Source organism: Leucopleurus acutus, assembly GCF_964270905.1.
Source record: "Leucopleurus acutus genome assembly, chromosome: 13".
Taxonomy (NCBI): Eukaryota; Metazoa; Chordata; class Mammalia; order Artiodactyla; family Delphinidae; genus Leucopleurus; species Leucopleurus acutus.
In genome coordinates, this window is record NC_139155.1 from 16261036 (window position 1) to 16278097 (window position 17062).

Consider the following 17062-nt stretch of genomic DNA (forward strand, 5'->3'; position numbering starts at 1 on the left):
CACTTCACTGATTTCAACAGGATGAGGTCCATTATTGTTGCAATAGCCTATTTTAGCAGAGATTAAGGATTAAAGGGCAGGCTGCCCGCCACGGATCACACCTGCTGGTCGTCCCCAAATCACAGCTCAGTCACAAAGTGACTGTACAGGTGTGTGAAGGCACAGGTTATGCCGAAGAGGAAAACACACATAACCACGGGTGACATGTACTGAGTGCTAACTGCGTACATAGGCAGCACTGGGCTAAGGAATCATCTACTAATTCCTGGGGACATGCAGGGAGGTGAGAGCAGTTCGCATCTTCCAGTTGAGGTTGAGGGAAGTTATGCTCAAGGCCCACGGGTGGTTAAGCGACCAGGCAGGATTCTAAATTGTTAGATCAGAATTGAACAAACCTGAAAGAATGAGGTAGATTTCTAAGTTCTGACTGAAAAGGATGTCAACATCGTATTGTTCGGTGAAGAGAGAACGTTTTGGCAAAACTGAAGAGAGTATCTGAAAATACCACTGGCCTCCTTTTTATTCCCTTAACACTTTGCAGTGTGGTCCAGGCACCAGCAGCACCAGTGTTCCCTGGGAGTGTTTCTTTTTTTTTCCTTTTTCTTTGGCCCTTAGTTCCCCAACCAGGGATTGAACCCTTGCCAAACCCTTGCCCCACCCTTGCCCCCTGTAGTGGAAGCACAGAGTCTTAACCACTGGACCACCAGGAAAGGCCCCTCCTCTCGTTTCTTTTAACTCTGCTCTACGTCCCCTCCTCAGAGGTCTTCCCTGACCCATGTGAAAAGCACCCTCTATCTGCTTCTTTCCCACAGCAACTGTCCCTCCTGAAATCACACGTCAGTTTATCACCTGTTCCTTCTACTACACTGGAACCTCCATCCAGGCTGGGACTCAGTATCCCTAGCACCTAAGGCAGCAGCTGGGACACGAGGGTCTGAAAGAGGTTTAACGAGGGACTATTTTATATTCAGGACTGCGTACAGTGCAAAGATAACGAAACTAAACTGTAACAGTGGAGATCCCTGGGAAGTGGAGAGGGAGACTGAGGGGACAAAGGACACAGCCCTTCTACCCTTCTGTGCTTCGAGCAGTCTGTCAAAGGAGTACGCACTGTTGTCATAATTTATCAGACACTTTTCAAATAATTTATCCAACCATCTCAAGATACACCAGGCCACAAGAACAAAGCAGATTACACCTTTCCTTCTAAAAAGGTTTTAGGTTTTATTCGTTTATCAGACTACACTTCAATAAATAAGAAATCATCTTCTTTTAAGGGCCTGTCTGTTTCCCGTGGAAATGCTATGAGAAGAATTTTATTTTTGAAACTCAGGTGTTACAACTATATCACGTTTGGACTATACATGATCCCACTAGCAGGCCAGGCCCAGAGACGGCCTGCCTGATTCTTGAAGTGCTGCAGACCCTCAAGCTTGGTTTAGAATGATTACCACGAGAAGCAGAGAGATTGAGCACATTCAAATCAGAGTCCACAAAAGAAAACAATCTTCACTGATGAATCGTTTATTCAAACAAGACAAAAACGTCTCCACATTGTTTCCTTTTATACAGAAAGTGGAACATTGCAAATATATTAGCTTTTCTCTTTTTCAACAGAATTTATTTCTGTCTGGTCCCAGGAATTGCCCTTCATTTTAGGATTCACGTTTTAGTAACACATATGCACCCATTACAGCCAAAAGAGCGTACTGCAAAGAAAACACAGCGGAAAATTACCGTGAGGACTACAAATAAATTTGGTCTATAAATGTATTCAGATAAAGTCTGGTCAATACTGGACTGAGGACAGGATGAAAAGATGACCTCTTCCACATGCTTTGTTCTCGAAATGAGCTGTTCAATAACACATAACAGTTAAAACCCCCAAATATATTGATGGACCAAGGACCACACACCCAACAAACACTGCTAATGTACTACTCATTCATGTGTAGGTTTCCTACTGTGCTTCAAGTGATTAAAAAAATATATGGGGGCTTCCCTGGTGGCGCAGCGGTTGAGAGTCCGCCTGCCAATGCAGGGGACCCAGGTTCATGCCCCGGTCCGGGAGGATCCCACATGCCATGGAGCAGCTGGGCCCGTGAGCCATGGCCGCTGAGCCTGCGCGTCCGGAGCCTGTGCTCCGCAACGGGAGAGGCCACAACTGTGAGAGGCCCACGTACCGCAAAAAATATATATATATATACTTATGGATACTATTTTTGTTGAAGTTGGGAGATAAGCATTACTGGGCTTATTGTACGACTTTTTTCGTATGTTTAAAGATTTCCATAATAAAAAGCAAAAACTATATAGGTGCCATTTTAGAACACACTATATAAACATAAAAGGTGGAAGTACTTACTTTCAATAATTAATTTCAATAATTTAAAACATAATTAAAATGAGTGTATTAATTTGTCATTAACTACAAATACTCTGCAGAAGAATTAGCTAGCAAAACGTTCTTAACAGACTGCATCTTTACAGTTGCATGTATAAAAGCGCCAGTATTTTCTTAAAAAATAAAGACGTACACATAAATTCCTACCTTGAATTTTGGATAGTCGTTCATTATTATGGTGACCATACCAACATATGGTAAAAACCTAAATTGTGGGATAAAAAGCCAGAAGTGTAAAAAGTGTTTGTAATATAATGATAGCAATACTTGAAAACACTATAAATCAGCATAGGAAAACGTCTTCCTTAGGAACAACACTGATTGGGGCCATAAAACAATACTCACTCCTGTCTCAGAAGGTTTTATTAGTAAAAAGCATTAGCGCTAACAGCCAGGACAACTTTTTAAGAAGGCAAATTAGGATCTAGAGATGCTACTTGTCTTCACTCGCTGCATTTCACCCTAACAGAATGAAAATAATTAGTTGAGCCACTTGTACAACAGAAAGGGCAAATCGAGTTCTTAATTTTTCTTAGTGGAGATGTAAGATTCAGATAGCCTATATATAAACTGCTGTGCGAGAGAGCTTTGAAAGCACATGAATAATTACTGGATTGGCCAAAAAGTTCGTTCGGGCTTAGATCTTACGGGAAAACCTGAACAAACTTTTTGGCAACCCAACAGTTTGTAACTGAAGGAATCCTCATCATTTTCATTGCACAGCACTTTTCAGATGTAACAAAGAAGTCGGTTGGGCAATGGACACAAATGTGAATCCCGTAATTTATACCCAAGCATGAGTGTGATCCCAGAGAGGATAAGCCAGGATAAACCAGCCAATGATCATGCTGACAAAATTAATGTCAATATGGAATCAGTTTGACCCAAGTGTCCATCACGTCACTGATAGGAAACAAGGTAACACTCCCTTAGTACCCTCCAGTCTGCTTGAAAATCAGTAGCATCAACCTCTCACTTATACACAGCCTCTCACCAGAGTGTCTAGAAATACAGGACTGACCAGCTGCAGGTCTCTGTCATCTCCCTGCAGATATCCAGGTGGGATTATTGCAATAGAGGAGAAATGGTTAAAAGGTGAGCAGAGGGAGGAAAGGGGTCGAAAGAGGCCTTAAACTACGAGCTGATGAATAAAGCTGCATCTTAGAAAATGGTCACCGGTGTTCTCCAGCCTTACACAGCTGGTAGGATTTCAATAAAAGGAGACATTTCTAGAAAGGGTTAAATATAAAAAGGGTCACCAAGAGATGGGGAGAATCTCCTTTTTTGGTATTTAATAACAGGACAGACTCTCTGCTGTGTCAATCAGAAGCAGAACTCATGGCTGGAACAATTATGCAAAGGTGGGTATTAAAAATTTTATCACAGAACTTTTCTTAGTAGTAAAAACCAGGAGATAATCTAAATGTTGACCAAAAGAGGACTAGTGAAATCAGTTATGATCCTCAGAGGAACACTATGCAGTCTTTTAAAAAGATATAGGTGTAGGGCTTCCCTGGTGGCACAGTGGTTGAGAGTCCGCCTGCCGAGGCAGGGGACACGGGTTCGTGCCCCAGTCCGGGAAGATCCCACATGCCGCGGAGTGGCTGGACCCGTGTGAGCCACGGCCGCTGAGCCTGTGCGTCTGGAGCCTGTGCTCCACAACGGGAGAGGCCACAACAGTGAGAGGCCCGCGTACCGCAAAAAAAAAAAAAAAAAAAAAAGATATAGGTGTAGATTTGACACAGAAAGCTATTTGCAACTTTCTGTTGGGTGAAAAAATAAAACTCTTCTATGTAAAATTATATATGCATACACACATCTATATAGGTACAAGGAATACCTAGAATATTCATCACAGTGTTACACAGTAGTTATTTCTGAAAGGATTTCTTATAATTGTTATTTAAAATCTATAAATAATCTCTAGGTGAGGATTTATTTCAAACATAGAATTAAACCCATGATATAGATAGCATACTTGCATTCAGCTTTAGATTTCAGGTCCTTAGGAAGTTCTGAATTTTGTTTAGTCTTTACAGTACAAAGTATAACTGCTTACAACTCTCCTGACGTATAATCTTTGTAATGTATAATTCTATTAACCTTGGTTTCTTTGTTTCTAAATATTTTTCTGGTTTCTGAACCTTCTGTATAACTTAAAAGTTAATCCTCACTCACCCTCTGGCTCTCCCCACCACATCCTTCTTTTCGAGCCAGTTCTGGCCTTCTTTGTACAAGCCTCTATCGTCAACTTCATTATTATCTCCTTTAGTCAGAAATTTGATGTCTCCATTATCTCTGGAAAGCAAAACAATGTCCTTTCAAAAATTATTTTCAGCACAGCATCGTTAGAAAAGTATTAGCTTGGCCAACACTTCACAGGCAGATATGGGCACTGAGAAAAGCAGTCAAAGATAACTTGATCTTTCTTGGTCTAAGATGCTTGCTGGCAGACAACCATTCAACTAAAGCACAAATCTAATGACAATTTTGTAGACTTAAATTCTAAAACACTTAAGTTACCCTGATAACCAAAAAGCATGGTGAAGCACAAGGGCACCAGGAAGGCAATGCTTAGCTCCAGCATCTGTTTCCATCCATTCTTCATCCCCACGGACCAGCTGGTTAACACAGATTATATTCCTCTTCACTCGACACATGAACTTGGTCCCAGATTACACAGATTTGAGCACGAGGTAATTCAAACACAAATGTGCTCTTAGCTCTCCTCAAGCTTATTTTTCCTTACCAAATGTGGGATGTGTTAATGCCTTACTTCCTTCACCACTGAGCAAAGTGGATTACAATCCAGTTTGCAAACAAACAGGAATTACAAACGGCATAAAACCACTGTGTTAAAGAGACAGGGGGGATTCATTTTAAACATTGTAAACTGGTGCTTACACAGCCTTGATACTAGAAACACAATATTATAGCCTTATAGAGCTATAAAGAGGGCCTTTTTTCAATAAGACAAATGAGAAAATGCACTAAATAATTTGATAAAATATTAAAAGCCCACAAAGATTTGAAACCACGCCCAAAAGAGCGAGTGGATTTGCAGCCATGGTTATAAAATAAATTAAGAGTAGAAAAACCCGGGCCATCTCTCACAATTCACGAAAATTACAGCAAAGCATCATTATTTCCTTAACTTTGAACAATTTCTCATCTTTGGTTTTTTTTTATTTTAATAATATATTTTATTTAACTCAATATATCAAAAGTATTCCTTCAACATATAATCAATCTAAAATTACTATTGAGATATTCTCTGTCTTTTTTGGTACTAAGTCTTTGAAACCTTGTGTATATTTCACACTAGTTACATTTCAAGTGCTCAGTAACCATATATTGCTGGTGGCAAACTCATTGGCTAGTGCAGCTCTACAGGAAATGCACAATTTCCCATCTTTGGACATTGTTTTAAAATCAGATGAGAGTTCTGTCGCATCATGACTGAGCGTATTTCTTCATCAGTAAGTTAACAAGTACTACTAACAAGGTAATGTTAGTGCAATACCAGTGTTTTAACACAAACTGAAACATCATTCTAATGTTTAGAGTAAAATGAAGTGAATATTTTTAGTATCAAACATCTTTGGGGAATACCTGGAAGCAGTGAATGGAATGAGAATCTCATACCAGAAATGTACAAATAGTTACAGACACAAACACAAACACACACACACACACAGAGGATGAGCAATGCTCCATTATTTAAAAAATACAAATATATATACCTAACTTTAACCCCATAACTCATGCAGGTAAAATGCTATATTAAGCTGCATAAAGGTAAATGAATAACCACATATGTAACGTTTTCGCTAATCACGTGACTGTACTCTCTCATGGAAACGTAATACGTTTGAGCTAGAAGTCATTGTTTCTGGTTCCCAAGAAGTGTTTTAATAAGTCATCACTGGCATTTAAGGAAAAGGCAAAGCCATTTGTGGTGGGGAGAATTAATGCAGGATATGCAATGATCAAATCATGGGAAGAGATGGGGAAAGGAATTTTTATTCATCCAGGGCTAATATTACTGCTGAGAACGCCAGTTTGTCCAAAGTGACACTGAGAAACAGGTAGCTTTCTGCATTTCAGAAGATAATTCTCTTACGAAAATTATCCTCAATTACCATGAGATTTGATTTTCTTTGAGACTCCTTCAAATAACTAATATTCTGCAAGAATACATTCCAGCGTATATTGTGCATCAATTCAAGTTTTTCAAGTGCTTTAGTAAACATCAGTTCATTTCATTCACATAATCACCCTGTGAGTTACTGTGGGTAAAGTATTATTCCCATCTTACAGACTCAGTTAAGTAGCAGGTTCAAAGTCACCCAATTACTAAATGGCAAAACTAGGAACATAATCCAGTGTTTCTGCTACTTTCTAATCAACCATTCAAACTGTCCACAGTTGTGTCTACAAAACAAAACCAAAGAGAAGTAAAGCCTCTTTACTTTTCATGAACTTTGATTACTCTGTGAACTATTGGAATGTCTCGGCCTTCGACTTTAAAAACAACGATTTCACCAGCTCTAATCGGGTCTTCTCGGAAATTTGTTAGGAACAGAAGGTCGCCCCTGTGAAAGGCTGGCTCCATGCTGCCACTGGAAAGAAACACAAAGTCACATCAGAATTATGTTCACACCAGGTGAATATTTCAACCCATAAAGAATACAACAAACATACCACTTAGAATATCCGCTTTCATCAACAGTCAAGCAGGTCTCTGATATTAAAAAAACCACAGCAACTTCCTTCTGATGGCTCAAGGTGATAATGGTGAGAAAGGGAGCGATTTCTTCTTGGATTTGAGTATGAAAAGGGCACTAGCGGGTTGCTCTGCAGTTTGTATTAGGTAGAAAAAGAACTAAGAAAAATGTGGACTCTTCGAAGTAAAAGCCAATGATGGCTAAAATGCTTAGGATAATTTCTTCACCTACTGCTTCATCTTTACTCCTTTGACAAAATTCCTGAAGACATGCAGTGGGAAGAAGTTTCTAGAAAACCATCTCAGTCTGTGATAACAAGGACAGCAGTTTTAAAAAAAAAACTCCCTGAACAAGTCTCAGAGGCAGGATGAGTACGTTGAAGTTTGGCAGCAAGAGTCATTATCGTGCCCCATTAGGAAGGCAGTCCTTTGAAATGTTTCACTAATAACAACTTACTCTTGCTTTCCTCAAGGGCCAGGGATTCCCCCAAGGTCAGTGTTCCCCAAGGTCACACATCCCTCATGATGTCAACAGTTTATATACTGACAAACCAAATTGCTTTAGAATTGTAAAGGATGCTTTAAAAAAAAAAAAAAGTCCCCATGTACTGCAATTTCACAATAATCTCTGCACGGAATGTGTCTGTGTGATTGGAGAAGGGCTGGAACACCTCGGACCGAGTTCTGGCTCTGCCGAAAGTAACTGTGAGATGCGGGCGACTTGGCCTTGTTGGATCTCAGCTTCCATATTTGTTGGGCCCATCTCAATTTGAGGGGCTTAACTTTTTCTTTTTTTCAAAAGCCTTAAAATCCCTCCTTCAAATGAAATCTTACCAGGTAAAATATAGTCACATAAAGTACATAAAAGTGGAGCTGTCACAACCGAAGCAAGGCTAAGGTGTCTATAGTCCATGAGCTTGGTCACCTTTTCCCTCCTAACCCATCCACCTGGACCCTAGGGCACCCCTGGAGCACAGTGTAAACACCAGTGAATTAGGGGCCCCCTCAGCTCTGTGTGTGAACCATGCCATCCTCAGGCTCCTAAGTTTATGAAAATGCTGCATCTCTAGAAGCAGGCCCCTTGGCCAGCCACAGAAGGGCGGCCTGGTGAAGCCCGGGCCAGAGCTGTTGCCCCATCACGTGACAGCGGGGCCCAGAGGAGGGAAAGGGCACTGGCTTGGGGGCCAAGAAGCCTGCGTGCTGGTTCTCCCGCTCTGGCCAGCGGTGACCCTGCCCGCGTCACTGCTCCAGCCCGCTGCTCCCCCTGTGGAACAACAGGGCTCCACTCCCACTGCAGGGAGACTCAGCGATCTAAGGCACCGTGAGCAGTGCATCTCCAAGCACCTAAGGGCTCACAAACACGCTATTTAATTTCAAGTTGATTGTTAAGTTTTTCCCCTTGGATGACTTCATGGCTCTGGGAAGTTAAAGTATAAACTGTTCTAAGATGAATACGCTGTGCTTTCTAAGAGTAAAAGTCTTGAGAGTCTTGAGAAGAGAGGAGTCAGCTACCACAGCGCTGCTGAAGAAACCTGAGCAAACACCAGACACCATGCTGGGCACAGACTCCCTGCCCACGCGGGACAAAGAGAACCAAGTAAGAGCTTTAAATTAGTTATGTTTAAAAATCAATGTGTACACAAATAATGCATTATTACTATCTTATTAAAATGTCATTTAACATGGATTAAAACATTAAAACATGAAAGTGAATCACATTGCACTGGACCACAAGCATCAACATGATGAAAGGCCTCAACTGTCTATTGAAAAAGATTTTTCAACAAAAGCCAAAAAAAAAAAGAAACCTTCTCAAAACAGATATCACGAAAGAAAACTCTAAAACTTTATCCAATTAAAACACCGAGTTTGGGTTGTCCACGCTGCTCCTGGGTCCTGGGCAGCAGTAGGACGGCTGGCAGGACCCACCTCAGCACCACCACGATGGGACTCTCGCTGCCAGTGAGGACGATCAGGCCTTTCCAGATCATGAGCGCAGAAGACACAATCATGGCAAAGTTTAAGACCTGGTAATAGAGCTGGAATGAAAAAGGCCAAACCAAAAGTAAGAACCAGTGACAGAATATTCACTAACCCAAAGCTTGTTTTAAAAAAAAAGCTGTTATTTTAGGACATGAAACTAGTTCACACAAGCTACAAAATTAGGTAGAATTTCAACTTCTGACCATGGAATGCCCATGTATCTTCTCTCCTTCCATGAGAGAAAAGGAAAAAAATTAAAAACCAGAGTAATCTGTGGGACCTGCTTTGTTAAGGCCTCTGTACGACTCTTACCTCTCCAGAATCCCCCAGAACCTTCAACCCTGAGGGGACCCACCACTCAGGTTCTTTGGCTTGGCCTCCCGCTCTAGTGCAGAGGGCGGAGGTCTAACCTGAGAGCCCCGACATGCCCACAGCTCACCCAGAACACTCCTCAGCCCCACGGCCAGAAGGGTCCCAAATGAGGGTGCAGAATCCTAGTCCTACAGCACTCTGTCCTACACAAGGATATTCTGCATCGGAAATTACAATTCAAAAGTGAACAGAAACTGGAAACACCTAGATGGTTAGGGTTTTCATAAATGTTTTAAATGATGAGCATCGAACATTTGGTTAAGAACACGGCAGGAAGGCCACCCGAGTCCTTATCTAGTTCTAAGCCGCCCTCGCTCCACCGGAGACCGCAGAGGGCCCACAGGGCTGCCCGCCCTCACTGTGCCCCAGGACGGCTCCGACTGTGGCACCTGCCTCGGCCTGCCTCCTGCACTTGCTCTGGGTGATCTGAAGAGCGTGGATGGCCCACCCAACACTCCGGTGTCTCAATTCCTGGGCCTCCTCGCCTCCAATGACCCTCTCCCTCCACCTGAACCGTCCACTCTCAGCAGCATACCTGGCCCTGAAACTTCTCAATCCCCCACCACGTCTCTAGCTCAAGTAGCCCCTCCCCCCGGGCACGTGAGCCTGCTCTTCTGGCCTGTGTGTTCACCTACACGGCCGGACTCTGGCCCTCCAGGGGCCTCCACCACCCACTTCCGTCTCTCCACCCTCAGCATGCAGCGTGCAGCCCCCATGAGGCCTGGCAGCCGCCTTACTCCAAGACCTTCTGTCTACCCCTCCAGAGAAGAAGCTTCCAGACCTCTATCCGCGAGGGGAAACCTCTGAGTAGAGTCGGAGAGGACAGCTTGGGCTCTAACTGCGTCTCAGCATTTCTGCCCAGCTCATTCATTTGAGCCCCACCTCCCCTTCCCCCTCCCGCGCATTCTGGAGACACCTGGGACTGCCAGCCCTGAGTCTTGGCGGCATCTGCAGCGTAAGCAGTGGAGACTTGTTCCTCCACGTCCCCCCACTGCTGGTTCCAGCTGTCAGTTGCCACTCTTCTGTTTTCCAGCTTCTAGTATTTGATTGCTCTTGTTTCCCTTTCTGGGCTTCCTATCTTGGAGTAACTGATGACTTTTTAAAATCCCTTTACTATATAGAGTTTTAGTGGTGTTTCAGAGCAAGTGAGATTAGGTAGGTTAGGTCCTGTCTTAACTACCTGCTAGCTTTCCAGCTAGGACCCAGATCACATGGCTCCGGACAGTACTGTTTTCCTCAAATATCCAAATATAATTTTAACTGAGACAGAATGCAGGGTTATAGACTCTTTTTGAGGATCGAATACAGTTTAAAATGCAGTTTTAAGCACAGTTTAAATATAGTTTTAAATAGTCTTAAAAATGCACAAGGCCTGGAGAAATGGGGGCTGAAGACACTCAGGAAGGTCCAGGAGGCATGTGGCAGGTGGATTTACACGCTTCTGACTTCTTAAAGTGTAGACCAGCCTTTACAGCAGCGGTTCTCAAACTTCAGTGTGCACTAGCATCCCCACGTGGGGCCTGAGAATTTGCATTTCAAACAAGTTCCCAGGTGACCCTGAAGCTGCTGGTCCAGGGACCACAGTGTGAGAACCGCTGTTCTCTACCATTGGTTCTCAGCCTTGGCCGCACATTAGAATCACCTGGAGAGCCTTTCGAACACGGTATACCTGGTCTCCATCCAAGACCGATGGAACCAATGGGAGGGGAGGGGTGCTGGCATCCCTGTTTCTCAAACGGCTCGCAGGTGGTCCTGATGCACAGAGGCTGGACCACTGTTCTACGCCTTCTCCCTCCCCTGGGCTTCAGTCTCTCCCACCTCCAGTCCTCCTTCCACCTCACACCCTCCGTAAGGCTTCTATACTCTCTCTTCACAGCCAAACCTCAGGAGCTTCTACCCCAGGTTTCTCCCCTTCCTCTCCATCTAGTCACCCCTCAGCCTACACACCCAGTCACATGCTCACTAAATCCAACGGACAACTGTCAGTCCTCACCTTGCTGACCTTTTGGCAGCTGTCAACACAGATGATCACTTCTACAAGCTCTCCGCCCCTGGCTTCCGGGATAGCACACTGTCCACCCTCCGACCACTTTCTTTCTAATCTTCCTGCCAGTTCCTCCTCCTCTAACTGGACCTTCAAATGCCGGCACTGGCACCATCATGCTAACTGCTCCCAATACTGAGATTTCCAACTGCCTCCCTGACAGTCTCACTCGCATGTCTGTAAAGGCAGCTCCAACCCAACACGGTCAAAACTGAACTTAGCTTCTGCAAAAAGGCTTCAGTGCTCGTGATCTCATCTCAATACATGGCATTCCCATCCACCCAGCTGTCTGCAGTCACCCATTCGTTCTATCCTCTCTATCTTCTAAATATGTCTGGCATTTGTTCACTTCCTTCTATTCCCATTGCCACCACGCTCATCTAAGTCACCAGCACAGCCCGTCGGACACTGCGAGAGCCTCCTAACCAGGCTCCCGATGTCCACGCGTGCATCTTCCGACGCGTGCTCACGCTACACTCAGCACTGGTTTTCAAATGCACCTCTGGTCATCGGGTCATCTCTATGCCCTGCATAAGGCTCTTTGATTGCATCCCACACTCCATGCGTGAATATGATCTCTAAGTCCCTGTCTGATACATGGCCTCTCCTCTCCAGTGTCAGCTAGTAAAGCTCACTGCACTCCAGCTCCTCTGGTGGGCTCTGTCAGTGATTCAGAAAGCACACGCTCCTTTCCACTCCAGGACCTTCACCGGCTACTGTCGTGGCCCAGGAGGCTCTCCTTAGCACACCTAACACTCACTCACCTTTAAGTCCTACTTTAAACATCAGTTCCCAAGGGAAGCCCTCCCTGACCTATTAGACCAGGAGTTAGCCAACTTCTTCTGTAAAGGGCCAGGTAATACATATTTTAGGTTTATGGGCCTTATCATCTCTGTTGAAATGACTCAACTCTACCATTGTAGTGGGAAGGCAGCTACAGACAATACGTAAAAGAATGAACATGGCCGAATTCCAATAAAACTTTATTTATAAAAACGGGCAGTGGGCTGGAGTTTGCCAACCTCTGCTATAGACCAGCCTGTGTCCTCCTGCTATATATTCTCACTGCATCCTGTATTTCTTTATACCATCCATCACCTTGATAATTATGCATATAATTATTTAATGCATCTTTCACACTAAACTGTAAGTTCCACAAAGGCAAGGATCATTTCAGCCTTGTTCACAGCTGTGTCCCCAATGTTCAACACAGGCCTGGGAAAAAGTAAGTATTCAGTTTGTTGAATAAATAGTGAGAAATACACGGTGGGCACATATAAACTAGTAGTAAGAAAAACACTAAAATCGCAACAACAAAAAAGAAGTACAAGCTTAAAACTATTAATATTCCAAAGAAGAAACATAAGTGGCGAATAAACACAAAGTGTTTAAACCAAATCCTGCCTCCCCCTTGCCCCTTTTCGGCCTAGTAAATGTAAAGGTTTTTTGTTTATTTTTGTGTGTGTGTGTGTGTGTGTTTGTGTGTGTTTTAATGCTAATACTCAGAGCGTGGCAAGCATATATTCCAGTGGTGGGGATGCAAGTTGATATAACCATTCTGAAAGCAATTTAGTGTCAAGCATTAGTATCAAGAGGTTGCTCTTGGCCCAGTAACCCTACTTCTAGGAATTCAGTTTAAACCAGTTTAAACCTAAAGGCAGATAGGGAATTATGGCCCAAAGATACTTATCACAGTCTTATTTTTAAAGAGAAAGGGAAATAAATGAGCAACAACAGAGAAATGACAGAGTAAATAACGGCAAATACTGCACTATTCGAAACAATGAATAAAGAACTTTAATGGCAGGACCAAACACTCAAGACATATTGAGTGAAAAATGTAGGCTGCAGTAGGATCTCCACAAAGTGTTTAACAGTTTGTAAAGCAAACACAAGGAGATCCCCCAAGATGCTAAGAGTCTATCTTAGCATGGTGGAATTATGAATGATGGGACTGTCTTATTTAAACTACTTTAAACTACTCTCTATTCTTTAAAATTCCTATGATGAGCATAGATTAACTTCAAAATCTGGGAGGGGGTAGGGAAGTATTTAAAGGAAGAGCAATTTGACAAGATACAGGCCATTAAAATAATCATTTTGAAGAGTGTGACAAAACATGAAAACATTCTGATATGATAGGAAGGAAAGAAAAGCAAAGCTCAAAACTGTCTCTTGCTAAAATTACAACTGTGTGCACGTATGTAATTTGAGGTAATCGTGAAGGTTACAAAAGTGGGGACAAAAGGTGCATTAAAATAACTTATTTGATGTAATAAATGAAAATAGGATAATAAATGTAATTCAAAATTAAAGTTACATACCATTTTTTTAACTCCTTGGCTTAAGTGTCAATAGCAAATTATCAAATTAAATTAAATTCCCAGGAGAGCAAAAAAGGAAACTGGAGTGCTAAACGGACATTGTTCAAGTGTTGGGCTATAATATGTTAAACGGTTGCTTAAAGTAAAATCAGCCTTGCTAGCCACATCAGCCTGAAGCAGAAGTTGTTCACTGGCGTTCACGTTCAAAAACTTCGCCACCTGCTCTGCTTGACCTAAAGGATTTAGTAAAGAATTGTTGTTGCATTATGAACTGCAGCTCTGATTAGGAAAGCCCCAAGGCATGGTTTTCTATAGAGACTGCCATCTTTATACACGTTTTCAAACCATCGGGCTCCACCCTGATAAAAGAAAATTATACAGTATTGCCACTTATCTAATAAAGACCACGTACTGAGAATATATTTTCCAGTATGATTTTCTATGCTTGAAAAATTCATTGAGAGGAAATAAAATCAATTCCTAAAAAAAAAACTTCTCTGAGCAAGACATTTATTTGCTCAAGAGATAGCCAATTATATAGAAACCTAACAATCAAGCTAACTGCAAAACCACACATCACCCTTCCAGCACCCTATCTTTAAGGGACCTAGTATCTAAGTCTAGGACTGAAATCCTGGAATCTAGAAAATGTAATTTTGATGGAACTACTGACAAGCTGATTGGAAATATACACCCCACATTTCACTGGTGCCTTTTCTTATTGTTCATCTTTGCCTACCAACTCTGTATGCTTGGCACTTAATCATCCCAGCAGAGTTTAGAAGCAAGCTCACAGTCTTTGTCAGGCAAAGATGAAATAGCCAATGTCTACGGGTTTTAAACAAACGTTTCAGACCAGATATTGTGGCTGACAGAGCAGCAGAAATGCCAGTGGCTGTTTTTCTTCCTCTCTTTCTCACTGCAGAAACAAAGAGTCCTTGTTTTTGCATGTGGCTCTTTCCTTAATTAACTGTAAGCAAGGGCAGCAGAAAAAGGAGGTCCCTCTTCCAAGACTGGTGGAGCAAGCATGCCTGACAAGGTGTCACAGGATGCTATTGTGGAGGGAAAAAGAAAAAAGCAAAAGGACAAAGCTTTAAAAAAAACAAAAACAAAAAGGACAAGGAGGCAGCAGATTTGAGCTTCTGAATTTTAATTAGAAGACTAGCAAAATACAGACAATGCAAGCAGCTACTAACGGGCCTTATCACTGAGAGTGGGAATATACAGAGCTTTCAAAAGGCAAACTGGCTTAGCGATTGACAGATTCAACAGAAGGCGTTCACTGATAGTCTGCAGTCGGTAATCGGTACCAATTTTAGAGACATTTTTAAAACCTACCCAATTAAGTCTAGATTTTTTTAAGTAAAGCTCTACTTCCTGGAGGATTTTCTTGTAAACCACATCAATGTTCAGGGCATTAGCTATTGGTTTTTCCAGCTAGTGATAATCTCTGCCACAACTCATCTTAATCACAGAAATTCCCAGGAGCTCAACTGACATGCACACCTAGAAGCAACCAGGTTCTCAACACAGTTCATGAGATTCAAGTCACCAAATTCCCCCACGCTACTGCACTAGTCTGAAATTCTACTCGGAAAAAAGAAAGAGAGAGGGGGACGGGGTCTGGCTAAGGAGAGGCATAAAGGAAGTCTTCTTCCGAGGCCCTCTCCCAGAGGAGTGAGAAATTAACTCCAGTCGCCCAAGACCCCACGCTAGCTGCCTCCGATATTCAAGGTGCTGCCAGACCACGGAATCCAAGAATGAAGTTAGAGAAGACATCTGGAATCCCTTTTGGAACACTGATTCAGTCCACAATGATGGAGCACCACCAGTGAGCTCTCCCGCACGAGGAGTTTTATTTAGTCCCAAAGCCTGGCCGGGAAAACACTCCCCGGGATGGGAAGAAACCGCGTCGGGAGGCATTACTGGACAGCTCCCATCGCTAGGAAGTTCTCCCCTTTTGCCTGCTTTTCTGTCACTTCCATCCGCGGGCAGCCTCCTTCAGGACCTCAGGCCTCAGAACCCCCCCCGAGAAATCTGTTCCCTTTTCCACGCGATGGCCCTTCAAATACGTGCAGAAGGCTGTCACTCGCGGTAGAGTCATCTCTCCCCGCTTTCTCAACCACACGACCTCCAAAGGACGGGGCTCCTATTCTCTTCCCCTTCTGGGCCACGCTCCCCTAATTGCGCTTTTGTCAGTGCAAGAAAGTGCCCACACGTGGGTCTGTGCGGATTTGAACCCAGGGCCTCCGAGAGCCCAAGGCGGGAGCCTCGGGTCGCCACCGGCCCCAGTCGCGGGGCGCTGTCCTTGCGGGAGCCCCATCCGGGGAGCTCCGACTCCCCGCTGTCTCAGCCGGTCGCGGCTTCCGGACGCGCCCCCCACGCGGGACTCCGTTACCTGGCGCTTGTTCATCTTCCTCAGATCCCCAAAGATGTCCAAGCCGGACGCAGGGAGATGCGACCCCACGGCGCCCGCGCGTACCATGCCGGGCTCTCTGGGGGCCGAAGCGGCCCGCGGGCTCCGGGTGTCACAGACAGCTGCGGAGCACCGGCCAGGCCCCCGCCCAACGGCCTTGCCGGCCACGTGACCTGAGACTCGCTCGGGCGTCTGGGAATCGTAGTCCTGCGAGTCTTAGCCACCAGTGTACCTGGAAGGAACCAGGAGGAAGAAAACTACCACTCCCAGAATTCCGCGCGCCGAGAGCCTCGTCCAGTGAAGACCCAGGGCTCCCAGAGACTGGGGCGACCGGGCTCGGGAGCCTCGTCTGACCCTTGCGAGGGAAACTCGGGGAGCTGGTGATGCTGCATATGGCTTGGCCAGCTCGGGGAAGTGACTGCTCAAGAGCAACCGAATTCCCCAAGACTCTGGTCAGGCGCCAGGAGGACACCTAAAGCCCTCGGTATTCACCTAGCCGTGTATCTAGGCCATTGGATGACTGCGACTAGGGAAGGCGGGGCTTCTGCACTGGGGCAGGCTGTGCGGACTAGGGGAGGAGTCTAAACATGGGCTTGGCGGGTGGGCGGGGCCTGGAAGAGGCGGGAATTTTGAAGCCTCCGAGTTCCGCGCTCTGCAAGAGTAACAGGATTTGAAAGCAAGGAAACAAGAGAATACAATGATGTATCCTCTGATCATAGCTGTGTCGCAACGGATGTTAATTGAATGAAAAAATAGCCAATTAATTTTATGCACGAGGAAACAGAAGCCCAGA

The 17062-nt window shown here is 44.2% G+C and overlaps 1 protein-coding gene across 1 annotated transcript; it reads right to left on the reverse strand.

Moving 5' to 3' along the window:
- Positions 1-1280: 1280 nt before the first annotated feature.
- On the reverse strand, positions 1281-16410 carry SEC11C (SEC11 homolog C, signal peptidase complex subunit). The gene is made up of 6 exons (XM_082853627.1): positions 16252-16410; positions 9060-9169; positions 6877-7026; positions 4583-4702; positions 2552-2609; positions 1281-1709 (listed from the first exon to the last, which is right to left on the reverse strand). The coding sequence occupies exons 1-6, from the start codon at positions 16336-16338 to the stop codon at positions 1656-1658; spliced, it is 579 nt and encodes a 192-aa protein (XP_082709753.1). The 5' UTR covers positions 16339-16410; the 3' UTR covers positions 1281-1655.
- Positions 16411-17062: the final 652 nt, after the last annotated feature.